Raw genomic sequence first — 19,098 nt, 5'->3', positions numbered from 1 at the left:
TATAATGTGTTAAAGATAATAAAGAACCTCTAAGCAAAAAAGTATAAATTTACGATATTTATATAGTTACTCATTAAAGCAGTCCAGAAAGACTGCAGCAAAGGGTAAAATAACTACAGGTTTTTCTTGGTGACATTTCTCTACAAAGAAAAACACTCCAGCTGGGAGGGAATGCATTCTGTAGGTTTTTGGAAAATCTATTAAAAAAAAAAAAAAAAAAGGTCTTGAGAGACAGGAGGAAACCTCTACATGTTACATGCCGAAAGAAAGCACATGGAACTACTCAAAAGAGGAAGGGCCAATTATTTCATTAACACTTTTCAAGAAGGACAATAAGAGCAGTAAGATATTTTTCAGAATAAAGTGATCAATGCCTCCCAGCAAGCTGTGCCAGTTCCATGTATCTGGTACTCTAACAAAACTGAAATTCATCCAGCGACACATACAAAAACTGAAGTGGAGCTTTAGAGAGGCATGACTGTCATTTGAAACATAAAACACCACCAAATAATTACATAATTTGTAGAACAGAAACAACTTTCAAGCATAAATAGTTTTAGCAATTCACTTTGATAACTTCAAGGTATAAACCAGCCAAAAGTCCACTTACCTTTTACTACTATGGAAAGTTTAATTAATTCCAACATATCCATTTGTTCACAGATATTTTGAATTTAAACTGATTTTTCCTTCCAAGACAGAAGCTGTACCATGAGAACACCAGATAATACGTTTCTCAAACCCAAGAAAAGAAATTCAGTTTCCATGAACAATACATGACTTGAATCCATGAATTCCCCGTTTTGTAAAGGTACGTGTGTTATAGAGGAAATAGATAGTGACAATTTTATATCTATCTTTGAAAACTTCATTCAAATCTTACAATTTTGAAGCTAATGAGGTTTGTTTGCTTTGTTTTATTAGAAAAAATACTCAGGCAAGGTCTACAATCATCTGTCAATTATAAATGACTTACAAGAAACTCATGAAGCAATAAAATTAAAAAAATACAAATACAAACTATATCTGAAACACTTCTATTTGGCAATTTTATAACAAATTCAAAAAAAGAAACAAAGATTACGGATTACTTTATAGGTACAGAAAAAGCAGTAGGTGAAGTGCTCAAGCAAAAAAAAAAACCAAAACACTGCATTTTTTCAAAAATAAAGTCACATCACTACAGATTTTATGAATAATACCCTTATTAAACAACCATTCCAGAACATCTTATATTAGTGGTGCTTTTAATCTGCACTTCATTTCGTTTGATAAGATTTTTTTTTTTTTTTTGTGTATATAAGTAACATTTTTAACCCACTGGAGCTAAGCAAGACTCTCGTGTCAGTACCAATGCAGAATGCATTTGTATTATATTAGGATATGCTCACTTCTGCAACCAAAGGGTTACTTTAAGTTTTATTCTATTTAATAAAAATTTAGTGTAAAAACTGCTGGTTATTAGTTTCACTGTAGTAAATTCCTCCCAAATAAGGAGGACTAACTCTGCAGTTTGACTGCATATATCCGTACAAATTTTACATATTAGTTCCTTCCAATAGTAAGGAAAAAACTAATTTCACGTTCACTATTAGAAAGGAGTGCCATGAATTAATTATGGGTACTATTCATCCCTCTAAGATTTCTGGGAAGGATGTTCAATGTATTTTTGTTCTTACAACAGATATTAACAGTAGTATATAGTCCCTTAGGTATGTAAAAGAAGGGGGTTTTTTATTGTTAAGGAAGGTGCTTTTTTTTAAACAATTCTTCTGGCAGCACTAGTGAATTACAATATCCTTCAATATTATTTCTACCGTAATATATACATTTTAACTTTCATGCCTCTAGAAAAACATCTACAGTACATTTCATAATATAAAAATATATTACAAATCTGCTGAAATATTTACAAGCAATGTCCTATTATCTATATGCAACATTTTTGTCTCCATACAAAGACTAACAGGTTAGACACATCTCTATTTGTCAGTTAAAAAAAATCCACGGCTTCTTGCTTATTAAGCAAGAAAATGATTTTACTTTCCTTTTCAAAGCCAACTTTGGTGCATAAAGGATTGAATTTCTAGATTTATTTTTTTTAAAAAATACCATTTTCTTTACATCTAGAAAACATTAGGCCAAATAAAAAAGTATACTTTACAAGTGAATGGGGATTCTAAAGGGTCAAAAAAGTAAAATAAAACACCAATAACACTAACTGCTTAAGTACAGGTTTTTCAAAAACCGTCCATTGATACGGATCACATAAAAGCAGATCTCATTAACATACTATACTACTCCTGAAAAGGGGGTCAGACGTACTGCAACACTCTTAACATCTTTAAACCGTACTATATGTACTCATAGTTGATTGGAAAAGACAAGCATTCCATCAACATTTGTTTAAACATTATAATCCAACATATTTTAGGGATCTGCAAAAGGACACGAGATTACAAATGACAAATGATTACTATCCACCATACTCAAAGGGCAACAGGATAATCCCTTGGTAGCTGTTTTATTGTCTGGCATATGTTATATTTAGTTAACATTGACAAAAAGACTAATAGCTTGTTAACAGTTCTCCTGGGAATTGTGAATAAATGGTGATGGTTACTTTTTCTTTTCATCAAATATAAACTACTGTATTCACTAAAGAAAAAAGCAGCTTAAAGAAGCAAGCATGCAAAGCCTTTTAGTTGTTCCACTAAGTTGCCAGAAGAGTGTTTGCTCAGTCTCCCACTGTACCATTCCATGAAAATGTGGATATACAGTAATATATTAATATATTCCACGGAAGCATCAACTTCATTCACAGAATGTTTACACTAAGCATAAATACTTATCTAAGAAAAAAAAAAAAAAAGGATGGGATTTGACTAATGTGCAACTTTATTTCTAAATCCATTGTCAGTGACTAAGACTGCAGGTGTCCCCACTTGCTTGGTTTTTACCTCTTCAACCTCTTCTGGGGCATTGTTCTGTAAAAGAAAATAGTACAGTTTTACATAAAGACCCTGAGATGTAAATTTGATCAGCTAGTGTATGCTATGAATTTATGACTATTTAAAATCTACTTTCATTTAATTTGATTAAAACTGAAAGCCATTTTAAATGATCCCATATTAGCATACGTTTCAGAGAATTATTTCAAACTTTCTATTGGAGTCATCATTTTAGCATGACATTATAGCTGTCACTGAATTCCCTTAACCACTTTTTTCCCCTTGCAAAGTTTTGGTCTTCAACTTTATTTCTTTAATCTCCCACAGTTGGTCCCAAAGCTCTTTTTAATCACACACTGATCTATACTGCTAAAAATCTGTACAACATTATGTGAGGGGACCTTAATTTTATTTGGGAGAGGTAGAAGGGCTTGCTCATTTTTCTCCAGGGGCTTAATCCCAAAGTCCATTACATTTTTATTTTAAAGGGTTATTTTTTCCTTTTCAAATCAAAATAATTGTCAAGTTCTGCAAAGGTAATCAATATATAAATAATTAACACTTAAATAAGATTATAAAACAGTCACTGTGTTAAGCAGTTTTAAAAAACACAATCCAATTTCCTCATAACTTTTTTATGATTTAATGTTAACATCAGTAATTCATATACTAAAAGTAAGTATTTTAAATACTTACATTTACAAAGATAGCAGATATAGTATGATGATTTATTTTCATATTGTAAACCAAGTTCTCATTAATTTGATTAGTGAAATACACTGAATATTAAAGGTGAACTGAAAGGCTTATTACATATCAAGACCTCAGATAAGTGTTCTAGTTACTCCTTTAGACACTAGGTCACTAGATGTTAAAGAAGAAACGTAGGAACACTGAATTTCTGTTTATGGCAGAAAAAACTTCTTTTTTTCCCCAAACCCACTTTCATGGATTTTTAGTATAAGTCCATAAATATGTATCTTTGGACGTTCAAAAACTTGAAGAGTGAATTAAGCATTTCAGATTACCTTTAAAAACTGTACACACACAGAACTGTGGGTACTGACAATTATGTGAGCACACTAATAAAGGGGGGGAGGAAAATCAGGAGATTATTAGAAACAAGATGGATTAGAAGCCAATCTGAAGTCCTAAAAACACAAATGTGAATGCAGCTTAAAGACAAGTAACATGTACTGTCCCCTTCTGTCCCCCTCTAAAGAATCTCGTATTAAAAAATAACAGTACTTGTATACAAGTACAGATTTCAAGGTAATACTGCATGTATTACAGTTGAATATAAAATATGTAAAGATAAATTTGGACTTTAAAAAAATTGGTATACAAACCAGTATGTGATCTTAACAGAAGTGATCTTTCAGGATTCCACTGTATGTACCTCCTTTACTAGAATTTCTGTACACCAAGCACAAAAAAGTAAAATACACTTGGTAAATACAAACATTCCCCGTTTCTCAGTAACTAGAGTTCAGTTCAAGAAGTTAAGTAATTCTGAAACAACTTAAGACCTCAGAACTTAACTCCTGGACGCTGACAGGATTGAAGCTCCCTGGTCTGGTGTATAATATATTAGCAATCCTGATTTTCCAACGTCAAAAAGTTAAGTGAGGCTTAAGACTATATTTAAGTAAGGAAAGTTTCAAAATTAGGACATTACCTGTATATGTTTGGGTCCAGAAGCAAGGCAGTATCTTTTGGTAGTTTTGATAAATGTACTACTTTAGTTTTTAACTGATGTCGCTCACTTTCATTTACCCACACATCAGGCAGACTATGAATAAATAAATAAAATAAAAATATTCAAAAAAGATCAACCGTTTTTCTTACCATAAAATTATGCGGTAAACTAGTACATATGAAGTTTTTTAAAGTAATCTTCACATTTCACTGGTTAAAAAGCATCTTCACTGGAGTGAGGAAAAGACAGCCAATCTTTACATATTATACTTCAAAGTTTTTCTCTCAGTGTGAGAAAGATACATAACAGATTTTAGATTATTCCAGAAGAATACTAAACTAAACATACAATGATAATGGCACTACATTCTCTATTTTAACAATTTAATGTGAAAATGGGTAGCAGGTAAAACAACAGATCTTTGAAAATACATTATTTAACTGGACATAAAATTCTTTGACACTGTTAAAAAAGCAAGTAAAGGCCACCATATACTGCAGGCACTGAGCTTCAAGTTATACTAAATTGCTTGCTCCAAGTTCAAAGCTTTCAATGTCAAAATGTTCCCACTTTACTGAAGTTAATTGTTTGATTATCTTCTCAGGAAATCCAGACAATCACCACAAAATATTTTGGCTATGTCACCGTTCTCATTGTGAGATGGAATAAAACTCAGTCTTTACACATTAAAGGGAATTGTTGTTTCAGTGCCACTTGCAGTGAAACTTGGGGAAGAGGGCTGGAGATAACATACACAATTGATCCACGTTTCGTACTTCAAGTCTTTGAAACAAAATATGCCTACTTCAGAGTGCCTTATTGCATTATTGCTTCTTTTACTGAAACCACATTGTGTTTTTAAGGCCCTGCTGAGGTTTTCAGGTAACACATTCTTATGAGAGGCACTGGGCTTGCAGAGGTCATGAATGTCTTACTGAAAACACGCTTTCCTGCCTCCTTCCAAAAGTTAGCATTGATCAAGGCTGTGCAGAACAAACAAGTGATCCATTTTGCTTCCACTATTGGAAAAAAAAAAAAAAAAAAAAAGAAAAAAAAACAACCCCCCAAGAAAGAAAATAAAAAACAAACCCAAACCAAAAACCCCTTAAGATTATTTTCAGCCCACAAAAAGACTTTTTTTTTTTTTTTTTGTAAACGTGACCTAGGAGCCAAAAATTAATTTCAGGTTGGGGAAGAAGTTTAAGTTTGTAGTTAAGAATTCTAATGTTTTAAAACAAGTTTCAAATTGAGAAACTCAATATTTAAGACCCTCTAAATGAAACAGTTCTTTCTCTGACCAAAGTTATATGCAATTTTACAGACTTTCGTGAATTATTAAACTGAATCTCTATTTTTCAGCAAATGAAAGTTAGCTGTAAGTCAAATTCAATTTTTTGGGTAAACCATCCAAAAAATGCAATGAAACAGAGAACTTCTATCCCAGTAGGTAAAGGAGGGGGGGACTACCCAGGAGGCAATCCATATATCTACTAAGGTTTAATATGGATCATGAAAGGTGAAAAAACATCATAAGACTTTTTTTTTTTAAATAAACCCAAAATATTTTTTTTTTGACAAGCAATATTTGGAAGACATTTTTAGTAGAAGCTATATGCTGAAGATGCAAAGCGATACAAACAGCAAATAAGAAAACTTTTCACTTGCAAAGACTATTTGAAATATAAAGACAACAACTCAGTAAGCTAAGAAGTACTGGCACAAAGAATGAACTCCTGCTCTAAAAGTTATTTCCCTCTTGTATAGGAAACAGGTTAAAGACCAGTATTAACTTTTCCTGAAAAACTACTTAATGTACAGATGACCTGGAGCAGTTTAACAGTTTCTCAAGACAACTCAGAGTAGAAAAAGTTAAATCATTATTACCAGTTCCATCTGAAAGGCTGATGAACAGCTCAGCACAATGGAAAGTAATCATCATGACTGTATCCAACTTTTCTAAAGTGTATGTATGTGCAAGTGTCTTACACATTCACTGTGTAAGACAGATGGATGACATGAGCAATGATACCTTGCATTTGCTGTTCTTAACTGTAATAACCAAGATGAAATTGAATCTACTCAACACTCAATAATTCAAAACTACATCATTCGGTACAGGAAATATACCGTCTACCTAACCCAATCAAGAGGCAAGAAATATAAATATAAAACACGTTATTCCTTTGACCTGACAACCAAATCTACATTCTATCAGGGATGTCTTAACATTAGTGAATAACTTGTCTTCTCCAATGCAGAGATTCTAATATTGTATTCATCTGCATGAGCAAAAAACTCATTAGACTCTGTATTAGGAAAAAAGTACTGTGATTTTTTATTTACTTTTCATTTTCCCAGAGTGTTATATGCTTTTTAAAAATGCTTTTTATCTTAAAATGCCATTAACTGTCTTTATCTGTAATATTTTAATAAGAACAATTTTAGAAAGCTGTTACATGCAGTATTACCAGCTGTCCTAAAAGGAAGCAAGAAACTACACTTTTTACTAGAATATTTTAGTTATTCTCTCCCAAACTGAATCGAAACTTGTAGTCTACAAGTGCTGCAACGAGCAGCAAAAGCTAAAGACACTTTAAAATTGCAACAAAATGCCAAATGTTGCTGTGGATAACTTATGAGCAACCCTAGTCCTCTGCAAATAAAAGTTATAATAGATTCACACTGCCAAGTCCACACTACTGCACACAGCTAATTCGGGACACTACAAAATTGAGTTAATTTAAACCACCAAAGCAAAGGTAAATTTCTGTTATGCTAAGGCTTAGGATCACCATCCCACTCACTCACTTAAAAGCAGCACTGAATCTAAAAGATCCCCCTGTTCTAAAATTTAATTGCATGAACTATGACTATTTCATCTGAAGCTTAGATATCCTTACCTAAACAATTCTACCAATTTAGAGATATCTTCCTGGTAAAACTCAAGTTCCTTTTAAGAAAGAGCCTCTAAACCTGCAGGTCCTACCTAATTATGCAGCTATTCACCTCAGCGTGAGCTAAACGTCTCAGTAACTTCCATCTTAATGTGAACTAAACATCCTAGTAACTTCATCTGTATGGAGGACCATGGATCCAGGAATCGGTATGCAGGATTATGGATCCAAGAAATAAGTTCCATTATAATTATTCTTACCTTTAAAAGGAAAGTAGTTAATCACCTTAAAACTTGTGGAAGACATGGAGCATACACCTACTGCCTCTCCTAAAACTACTCTGCCTACTGCTCTCCTACAGCATAGTGGAAACAAAACATTCATTCTACTTTTCCATATAATTAAGATCAAAGTATTTACATAAAAATTCTTTTCTGTGTCAGAAGAAAGATACGAGATCTCAGCTATTTCAAAGAAATAGATAAATTATTTCTAAAGTACATTTACTACTTCACATGTCCCAAGCCTACCCAAGGGAAGTACCTTCATCCTGTATTACACACAAGGCTACCCATTTGGAACGAGGCAGAACTTTGAGGGAGGTGGGCTGGAAGAGAAAAAAAGCAGCCAAACATGCTGGAAGAGTATTCCAAGCTTCCATGGGAGAATCCAAAGAAGCAGCAATATGAGATGGATACCTTAAAGGGCCAACTGTGGTTATTACACTGTTAAATTGTGGCAGCTAGGCAAAGATTCTTGTAGTATTACTGTTACACTGATGATTGTACATTTTTCAGTATCTAAAAGTATTTCAGGATCATGATGAATCAGCGGGTAAAACAAAGTTGTCTCAGTGATAAATTTCCTTATGTATACGGCTGGAAAAACCAACCTGAACTCTTCACTGAATAATTAGAGGACTTTGTTATTAACACCCATAGTGACAAAATGCATCAAAAATACAGCTTCAAATTTACCCGAACTGGTATCAGAGTCTAAAGACTTGAAAGCTAAAGTAAAAATCAATTGAAGCATTGCTTATTATTTTTTAAACTTCTAGATTACTTTCTAAAACCCATTTTTTACAACATGAACTTTAATTTAAATACTCAAAGGTATAACATAATTTAGTAACAGACAGTTCATTTACCCCACTGTAAATCCTTCCCCATTTAAGTCCTGTATCACTAGCAATATACTCACATGTCCTCTGGTGTCCAATGAAGCAAGAGTTTTATTTTTCCAGAATCTTCTTTTCTTTTAGCTATTACCTGATAATAATTACATAAATCATAATTAAAACCAAATATGCAGATTTGTTCTCAAAAACTGTTGTTCTTCATGTTCAACTGGACATTCATAAAAGCCAAACTGTTTTACTCTTTGAAAGTTCTATTAATTCTATATATAAGTAGAATGTATATTTCACTACTGAAGCCATTCTTGGCAAGGTTTAATATTTTCCTTTAACATTTGTCTACTGAGTGATCCCTGAAAAAAAAAAACCAAAACCCACAAAACGCATCCTGTAAGTAGTCTTCTTTCTTTTAAAATAGTTCAAATTTTTAAGCAGCTACTCCAAAAGCTTTGAAGAACATACATTCTTCTACAAATATGCTCATGTAGTTCCACAAGACATCTATAGAAGGTGTGAGAAACTGATGCGGCTTATAGTTTAATTATAGCATGGCATAAGGATAAAATTTTCTCTCACAAATGCTTTAACATCTGGACACGTCATACGTATAACTTTCTAATTAACCTTTACTCATTGCTTTTCAATACCTAAACGAAGAACTGAATGAGGCAAAGGCTGACAGATTGTTTAATGCATACATAACAGGGACCCTTAACACTGTAGAGAGTACAATTGCTACTGTTGTTATATGAATGACAAATCAAATGACATGTCAAAAACCTGTGAACAATTGATAGAGTGTAAGCAGAACATACGTACTCCCCTGGTAAGGTCCTGGACAAGAAGTGAGAACTCCTTTCTCAGTTTCTCATACTAGCTCACAGTAGACCAGCACATAAGATACTCTCACAGAGAATAGTTTTCAGGTGAAGGACCCTGAAGCTATACTCCCACCTTTAGCCATGATAAAGTTAGAAATCCACACAGAGAAAGTATAAAAAAGATATTGTTCATTCAGGTACAAATATATTCTTTAACACCAGCATTCAGAAGGTACCCCAATAATTTACAGTATCCAGAAACACAGGGAAAAGCCATTTGCTTCCTCTTCTACTGATTTACCCTCACCTTCTCCTTTACTACGTCACAATACTTCATACAGATTTTCCCTATTTGCTTCAAACACCAATTCTCCCACTTTCCGCACCTCTGAGCATAAAAAGCTTACTAAATCTTTCAAAGATTCTATACACAGTCACTGCAGATACTGTAAACTCCAAAAGTTTACTAGAGAACCTTTAAAGCACAGAAATACAGAAGGGTGGCAAGTGATCTTTACGAAAAAGGCTAAAGTAAAATGCATACAGAACTTAAATACTGAAGTCCATAATCTGCATCAACCAAACCAATTTCCCACAACTAAATATCATGGTATATTAAACTTAGTCATTACATTTCAAGGAATTCACAAATGTGTTTAAAGTTTTATTTTTACAACTATGCAGTGATCCTCTAAACAAAAATGATGCCGAGAAAAGTGACCATGGATTTAACAGCCAGATTATTAATACAGATATATGATATCTGACGGTATCAATATGCTTGTAGATGAGAACTGGAATATTGGGTTTGCATGGCAAGGCTGGAGCAGGGCAGGGGGTGGGGGAGAGACACCTACAAGGGTGGCGTCTGTGAGAAGCTGCTAGAAGCTTCCCCTGTGTCCGACAGAGCCAATGCCAGCCGGCTCTGAGACGGACCCACCGCTGGCCCAAGCCCGTCAGTGACGGTGGTAGTGCCTCTGGGATAACTATTTAAAAAGGGTGAAAAAAAAAAAAAAAGAACAACAGCAGCAGAGAGAGGAGCGAGAACATGTGAGAGCACCAGCCCTCCAGACCCCAGGTCAGTGCAGAAGGAGGGGGAGGAGGTGCTCCAGGCGCCGGAGCAGAGATTCCCCTGCAACCTGTAGTGAAGACCATGGTGAGGCAGGCTGTCCCTCTGTCCCCCTGCAGCCCAGGGAGGTCCACGGTGGAGCAGATCTCCACCTGCAGCCCATGGAGGACCCCACGCCGGAGCAGGTGGGTGCCCGAAGGAGGCTGTGACCCCGTGGGAAGCCTGCGCTGGAGCAGGGTCCCGACAGGACCTGTGGCCCCATGGAGAGAGGAGCCCACGCTGGAGCAGGTTTTCTGGCAGGACTTGTGGCCCTGCGGGGGACCCACGCAAGACACAGATGCATATTACATCTAAGTACTAGTTAAAGCTGGGGTTGCTGTCCCTCTATCATATGATCAATAGCACTGCTTCTACAGGGATTTACAATATAATTCATGGTGGTTCCAGAACACCATAGATCTCTGTGAGAACCACCCAATATCGCCACCCGCATTCTCCAACCGGGAGAAAAAAAAAAAAAGTACAAACTGACATTAACAATTTCTCATTTTCAGTACAAAATTTAGGAGTCTCCTGTCTTACCATCAACACACTGAAAAGAGAGATATTTGTAAAAACTCAAAAAAAATGAAACACTGATGTGCAAAAGAAATTCAAGGTACAAAATTTAGGGCAATTCAAGTACTGCCTGAATTGTACCACTGCAAGTACCATTTTCTTATTCTAGAGCCCTAGTAACATCTTCAAGCAATCAGTGCTAAACTAAGGGCTTGAACCAGCTTTCTCACACACACAGAAGTTTGACAGGAGGATAAAGTAACTTTCTGCAGTAGAAAATAAAAAAAAAAACCTTTTTCATAACAGAAGAGCTAATCATATATAATACATGAAAACTATGAAAGTTATAGCTAGGATGCTTTCACAGAGAGAGATATACTTGTATCCAATGTGAATTTTGCAGACATTTTCCCCATATCATTGGCTTCTCTTGTCCCTACTAAATTATCAATATTCAAAATCTGAGCAATTCACTTGTTTTTGACTGGGATGGAAGATCCTCTTTCCATATATATGGAACAAGCCTATCTTTGTTTAATATTAAAGTAGTATGCTAGCTTTCTGTTAGGCGACAACAGAAATCTGGCATCTATAGCTGTCATTGCTTTTTCCCACATATATTTTGAAATTGTAAAATTTTAAAAAGTTTTAATATAAAAAGTATTCAATTTTATCACAATTAGTGCAATGAAAATTTTACCATACGCTAGGCAGGCTAGAGTCAGAAACACAGCTCTGATGCAGACAAATGCAAAATTGCAAAAGTTTTGCAAAAAGCAATTGAAAAAATTATTTGCTATTTTGACACTAGTAATCAGAGCTTTATAGTCAAGTCTGCAAGAGTTACAAATGAAATGGAAGAAGTCTAGCATGTCTGCAATAATGATGCTTTGAAGACTTAAAAATATTTTGTAAAGAACTCAAGTCCATTTAAGTTTTTCATTTAAAAATTTAATTCAGCCACTAGATGTATGCTCAGTACAGCTTTATTTGAAAAAGACTCTTACTATATTCTTTAAATTTCATGCACTGTCCCAGAAACAAAAGGGAAATTTAATTTGAATTTATCTCTGTGAAGGAAACGTGCATCAGAGTTGTCTCAAATCAGAAATGGAGTTCTGCTGACCTCTTCTGGAAGATGAAAAAAAATTCACCCTATAAATTGGTATGCGTCTTACTTTACTCACTTATTGTGTTTGAAAGTTTCAAGATTTCAAAACACATAAAACTAGTATCAATACATGTGATTGCTGAACTGAAATATCTGAAAAAGCTAAAAACAGTGAAGAACACTTTAGTATTCAAGTATTTTAGAGAATTAATTCTAGCCATTTCAAAAAACAGGGGGGGGCATGGAAGACAGGGTAACCTATAAGCTGCGGTTTTTAATCAGTATAGTATCTGCTCTTTAGGTTAAATGGAAATGCTTGACTTTCTCCATCTGACAATTCAGGGAATCAAAGTACCAAGAATTTGACTCCAATAAAAAAAGCTAAGCAGAAAAAAAACACATAAAGAAGTCAAAGATGAACCCTGGATGGCAAAAAACGTTTCTTCAAAAAGGCTTTATTGATAACTGCATTCTACAGCTTTCCACATCTATAAAGAAAAGGATGAGTTTAAAAGAAAAATATATAAAAGCAGTGCATTTTCATAGGAGACGAAATGTACCTACAGTGATTGCTTAAAAATTATTCACATTAATAATTTTTTACTAGGATATGCATCTTGTAAAATACTGCATCGTGCTGACATTATTCTTATGCTGCATAAAAAAGATAAACCTACATAATTTATGTCAGTTTTCAGACAGCAAGACAATTTTATCTTCATTTTTTTCACCTTTCAAATTAATGCCCCTCATAATTACACATTTTTTCTGAAGGTGGACCACGCAAACTTTATTATACTATTTAGCCCGTCACTATTCAAATTCAATGTCCTAATGCTTTTAAATTGTATAAAATGTGTTTGCATCAGACGTGACCACTAGCTCAGTATAACAGTGTACATCCGCAAGATTGCTTCTATTGCACCTTTTCTTTTTAAAGCAGTTTTTAGGCTCAATCTCATCAATATAGCTGATGTCCAGCACAAGCCCAACGCAACTGTAGCAGCACACGAAAATAGGGTAGCAAAGTGCAGCATAGGGCTGGAATCTTAGAACAGTTCTCCCACTGCTACAACCTCTCCCACAAATGAAGCTGAAGCAATTTCAGATCTAATCAACCCCCTACCATCTCAAGTGACGCATGCATGGATAAGCTAAAAGGATTTTCACCACTTCCTCCAAGTTAATTCGAAGCAGTTTTAGAGCACATTCCTCCCTCTAATTCCATCTCCTATGAATTATTCCAATAGCCAGAGGTGAGCTTCCACAACTGAGTGGTCTGTCTGGATAACCTTTCAGATTAAAGCAAGCTGTGAATTGGAAGAGAATCTGCTTTTCTCACAGCATTGTAAAATCCATGTTGGCCAGCAAAACTAGAATGAGATTTAAATACAGTAACAGCTCAGCCACCTGCAAACCTCCACTTGCAGCTGGTGCTCAATGCACATAAAGTTCAGGAATAATCATTTGGGAAAAATTTCTAATACAGGCCACAGATATTTATAGCAATCATCAGTCTTGTAGAACAGGACGAAATAATTTTCACGCACATAAAATCAACTTTTATTTACGGAAAGACTGACAGTTCAATAGTTTGAATCATGTGTTAACCTTAAGCCATAACTGAAGACACAGCAGTCAGCATTCCTTCTCTGGACAATTTGCAGTTCATCTTGCACTAGTCTGCCAATTTACAAAGCGTGCTCCCCCTCACCCCCCCCATTTTGTCCCATCTCTTCATTTTTTTCTTCAGCTGAGTCTCTACCTTTTATGTGCCCATATCTCCCAATTTGGTTAAGAAAACCTGAGATTACATAGCTTTTTGAACTTCTGATCCCTGTACCCCAATTCAGTGCTTTTTTTTCCCCATTATGAACTTTTCTAAATTAATCCTGATGTCTAGCCTATCCAAACACAAGTGAAATTAACAAAACAGTATGTGGAAACAGGACTAAAGGCCAGTTTCCCACCTGGTACTTCTCTCCTTCTAGCAATTCACTGACATTTTGGTAGTAAGTTTACTAAAAGAAAAGAAAAGGGGGGGGACAATACACTTATTCAGGATTATATCTTTTAAAGTGAAAACAAGGAATAAAACCAAATTTCAGATCAGCATCTTTAAATATTCGATTATACAATTACCCTCAAAATATTCCTTGTGATAAATTAGCACTGACACTCACAACTATGGAAATGCCGTCTGAATTGCATTCTTATTTAGAAGATACAGACAAATTTTTCTGCAACACATACTTGTTGTTAGATATTTTCCCAAGTGTATCAGACAGGAAATGTTGCAAGCTATTCAATTTGTGAGCTAGAACAACTATTAACACTACTTGTAAAAAGTTAATTTACTACTAGAAATGGACAGATCAACAACGTAAAATACCCACTGTTACTTACTTCTGATTAAATGCCTACTGCAGTAAGAAGAAAACAGAAATCTTTCTGAAGTATTAGATTTTTTAGACACATAGGTAAACAAATAGAATGTATAATATATATACTTACGGTACTATGAAATACAACACTGTGGCCTTTTCCTAAACTTTCTATATGTGCCGAGAGGTTAAAGCAGATGGCTCGATGTCTTATAGCATCCAGTGTTTGCGCATCAAAGAAGTCATGAGGTCTTGCTAGAAAAAAAGGAAAAGAGACCCTTAGTGTTAAACACATTGAAAGCATTCAAACACAGTCAAGCATGTAAATAGGAGAGGTGTCATTAGTAAATCATTTATCATTATGGTAGTAGCACTACCTTGTCAATGAGTTGTAAACATTCATTTAACTGAGGAAGAAATGACTCCAAGAGGGGCACAATTCATTTAAGTTTGGTCAAAACAGACTCCTTGTAGATGAAACAGCTATTTTGACAAACTGAATTACACTCACTCATTTTTTTAAGTTTCAAGTGAATTTTATTCTTTTTTAATCTTCAAAATTAAGAATTCATTAATTTTTGTGAGTACCTCTGGGAACATCCATTGCTATAATCTCTTTAAAAAAAAAAAGTTCCAGTACAAAGAAACTAAATGCAGAACTCATTAATAAATGTGAGTTCTAATTTAATGCAAAACCAGCCCAGTTAGGTTGTGAAGTTTATGGGAACCTAACTGGCCAAGTCACCCTTTCAGCACAGTCAATAGTTTCAATATTGCTGCTGTGACTTTTTGAAAAATAGTATTCAAGTACTTCAAAACATGATAGTGCATACAATCAACATCTTAAAAGCAGAATTGTATCTATACCTTATTTCTTAACTTTACTAAAAACAATCTGGTCTGATCGAATTTACAACCACTGAAAAATCCAGCTATTTCCAGTGAGTATTGGGGTGCTGCAAAGAGATCAACAACAGTACTAAAACCAAAACTGCTTCATACTGCAGTGGAACACAAAGCAAAGTATTAAGTAAGAATTACTGTGAACATACAGAAAACACTAGCTCGTCAAGAAATCTTTTATCTCTACAAGTAATAATGCTGAAAAGTCACATGAAAAACTCCACACTGCTTGATATGTTTCTATGTACAAATTGTCATTCCACGTTCTTTGATTATTAGTAAACAGATTATTTTCTAGCCAAAAAGCACCAACTACATCACACAGTACAATTCAATTTATAATGAGTAAAGTGCAATTAACATCAATCTGATATTTTACAAGTAGTCTAAAACCAGCAGGCACTAATAAAGACCTTTTCGTTTCAGAAAAGGATTTTTATAGTTAAGTGTTTCTTGAACAGTAAAAAATTACTGAATTCTGATTAGGAGTGTAAAGAAGGTCTATCAATTCTACACTAAAAATACTTTAACTAAAAAATAACTGCTACTAGGCATATATTTGCATACTGTTAGAAATACTTCACACAAATATTTAAAAATATACCATATAGTATAGTAGTAAAATTACATCAGCAAATAAAGTATGAATGAAAGTATTCAGATTTTTTAAGCCTTGAGAGCAGTAGTTCTCTATATAACACACTAAAATTAAAATTAAGAATGAGTCATGAGTTGATATTACATTATCGACTATGTATCATCCCATAATCTGCAAAAACAGTGATTCAAAGTTCTGCTGTCTTTATTTAAAACAACATCTATATTCCTTTTCACCAAGATTATCTATCCATTATTTCAAAACAAACTACAAATTCCACTTAAAGGTAGTATTTGCTACACTCCTACGACTAATTGTTGTTAAGCATTCATCCGTACATTATGTCCTGTCCTTACTCTATCTCAGCTGGATACTGCCAATTAGGCAATCATCTCACTGAAACGTTTTCTCACTGTAAGTGGTAACATAGAAACACAGCTCATGCTGCAGGTGGTCAGTGATGCAAGCATATAAATATTTTACAAATAAATATGAGGGAAGAAGGAAGGGAGGGTAGAAAGGAAAAGACAATCCCCAATTTTTGCTTTTGGTTTCACATAGCAAATTTCTTCAGGATTTACCATTGAATAATATTCAACAGATGCAGAAGAAAGGGCATAAATTGTCAAAGGCATATGATTAGTTTTATTTATTCCTTACTGAGTGTTAATGCTGTATCTTCTATGTATCTTAAACCTATTCCCTCAAAATTATTTTCAGAGTAAGATATCTCCCTTCCTGCTTAATACAAGTTCCAAGTACACATCAATTAAGTCAAATAAATTAGAATCTTCATCCCAGTAGCATACTAAATTAAAGTCCAAGTCTTAGATAACTAACATAGTCTTACTGTCAATTCCATGAACAGTTAAGTTTCCTTATCTTGCCTACATTTCTCCAGTGAAATTAATTGTCATGCTTGTTAATAACTATAGCGTCATCTTTACTATTGGAAAAGCAAGTGACAATATTGTAAATATAATCTTAGGTTCTGAAAAATTCTTTGAGGGTAGCTTCAGAACAGCAATACTATTACCTATTTTAGAGACACACACTTTCAATATGTTTGGCTCTATACCTCTAAATGACAGAGTACATGGGGCAGTGAATGTGTATAAGGCTATCCAGAAGAAAAAGCAAGCTACTGACTGGAATCCTGAATTATTCTGGAGCATCAACATTTATATGGCAAATCAGATGGTCTCTATAGCACCATTAATGTAACCAGCTATAAGGGTGTCTATAGTAAAACATGCTTTCATCATAAGAGTACTAATTTCCAAACTTAAAAAAACCCCACATACTGTTAACAGACAGGAAAAAAGAAATCCAAAATAGTTAAGAATGGCAAGATGTTACAAAAAAAAGGAAAAAGAAGAATGAAGTAACAGTAAGAATTCTCTTTATAGTCTAAGTTAGAAGATCATGTTGTCATCACATATAAAGTCACAGTAAAGTCTCCTTTTTTTATATATGCATTAATGTCTCTCAGAAGAGTGTTAACCTTCAGATATAAAACAGATGAAGCAAATTTATTGATTTGCTGTATTTAAACTATTAAGAATTTATACACAAGTATGCTGCAATAGCAGTATGTATTAGCAATCAATTGCCAATAAATATTTAGTAAGCCACTTTCGCCTTGCAAAAAAAAGCCTGGGTCTAATCAAACCAAGAGGAGGTAGAAAGAACACATTGATAACATTTTTTCCAGGAGAAAAATTGTTTTGTGATGCAAAACTATAATTTTTCATCAAATGATTATTTGTGAATGATTTAAACAGATTGTACACTATCAAATAGCATCTTGCTTGACATCCATTTGTCATAACTTCCTGTAACACAACTTCCAGAGAACCTGGTACGTATGTTCAATACCTCTCCTTTTGGACAATTTTAAAATATCTAAATATAAATCTATGTTCCCAGCTTTATAAACTCTAGACTGCAAATACTTAATGCTGTTATTTTGTTACTTTCTCTTCTTAGATTAAGGTCCTTCCCCTCCCCCATTCTTCTTGAAAAGGCAAAACACACAAACTTCCACTCTTCAGTCTTTAACTAAAACTAAGCTAAGAAACAGAAAGACAAGCTGAATTGTATCAGCCCTTTGTTAAGTTCACCTAATCAACAATAATCCACACAAAGTTTTAAAGAAAAGCTACCAATACTTAGCATTTTCAGAAAATGCCATCAACTCTGGATGTATTTCTGGGTCACATACCCTCTGGAGAAATACGTTACAGTAGTCAGTTCCCAACTCAGTTAGAGATGATTTTTGCCTTAAGGCAAAACTCTACAGCCAGCATTGCATTCATCTCAAGAGGCAAGATGATAAAAAAATTGCTCAAGCAGCTGTCATTTTTCTTCCTGCGCAACACTTGATCAGGACAGCAGAGCATTCAAGTACTAGTCTGGTCTTTAACATTCCCATAATATTTACTACTTACTTTTTTTTGCCATAGATTCATTCAAGAATTCTGAAGTAAATTCCTACTATGACTAGAACACCTTAGCAAATAATTTGAAGTTTTAACTATGAAGCTCTGATTTGAAACTTGTAAGTCAATAATGTTCATCAATTACTAATAAAATGCCAACCTGAAAAACTATTTCTGCATATACTGGGGGGGGGGGAACTGAATTAAGGTGCGTTAAATCATCCACCTAACAAAATCAATATGGAGAAGTAAGCTAAGATGTAACTCAGAAATCTCTGAAAGTGAAAATTTTGAAATGTCCAGTCTTGGACATCTATATTTTGTTTGAGTCAACAAATCAAGATAATCTTTTAGGAACCTGCAACTATTCCAAGTAAGTCTCTCATTGAATCCAAGATGAACTAAAAAGATAAAAGCATAAAAAAAAAACTGAAAGAAAAAAAAAACATAACCAAACTTAACAGTGACTCTTTTAGCACTGAACTGCATAGTTGTCACACAGTGTGGAAGACAGACAGAGGAAATAAACTT

At 34.2% G+C, this 19,098-nt stretch overlaps 1 protein-coding gene across 2 annotated transcripts in view; it reads right to left on the bottom strand.

The window, feature by feature from the left end:
* Positions 1-897: 897 nt before the first annotated feature.
* AEBP2 (AE binding protein 2) overlaps positions 898-19,098 on the bottom strand; it is a 52,023-nt gene continuing 33,822 nt past the window's right edge. Inside the window, exons 5-9 of one of the 2 annotated variants that reach the window (XM_069807848.1) lie at positions 14,756-14,880; positions 8,748-8,815; positions 4,630-4,743; positions 4,301-4,367; positions 898-2,987 (exon numbers count right to left, since the gene is read on the bottom strand). In XM_069807848.1, coding sequence (XP_069663949.1) covers positions 4,313-4,367; positions 4,630-4,743; positions 8,748-8,815; positions 14,756-14,880 — 362 coding nt within the window. In that variant the 3' untranslated portion in view covers positions 898-2,987; positions 4,301-4,312. The remainder of the gene's footprint in view (positions 2,988-4,300; positions 4,368-4,629; positions 4,744-8,747; positions 8,816-14,755; positions 14,881-19,098) is intronic. The other variant, XM_069807849.1, reaches the window with a different exon arrangement.

Source organism: Haliaeetus albicilla, chromosome 19 (assembly GCF_947461875.1).
Source record: "Haliaeetus albicilla chromosome 19, bHalAlb1.1, whole genome shotgun sequence".
In the NCBI taxonomy this organism is placed as follows: domain Eukaryota; kingdom Metazoa; phylum Chordata; class Aves; order Accipitriformes; family Accipitridae; genus Haliaeetus; species Haliaeetus albicilla.
The sequence above is the reverse complement of the archived record's forward strand: the minus strand, read 5'-3'. Positions and strand labels throughout refer to the sequence as shown.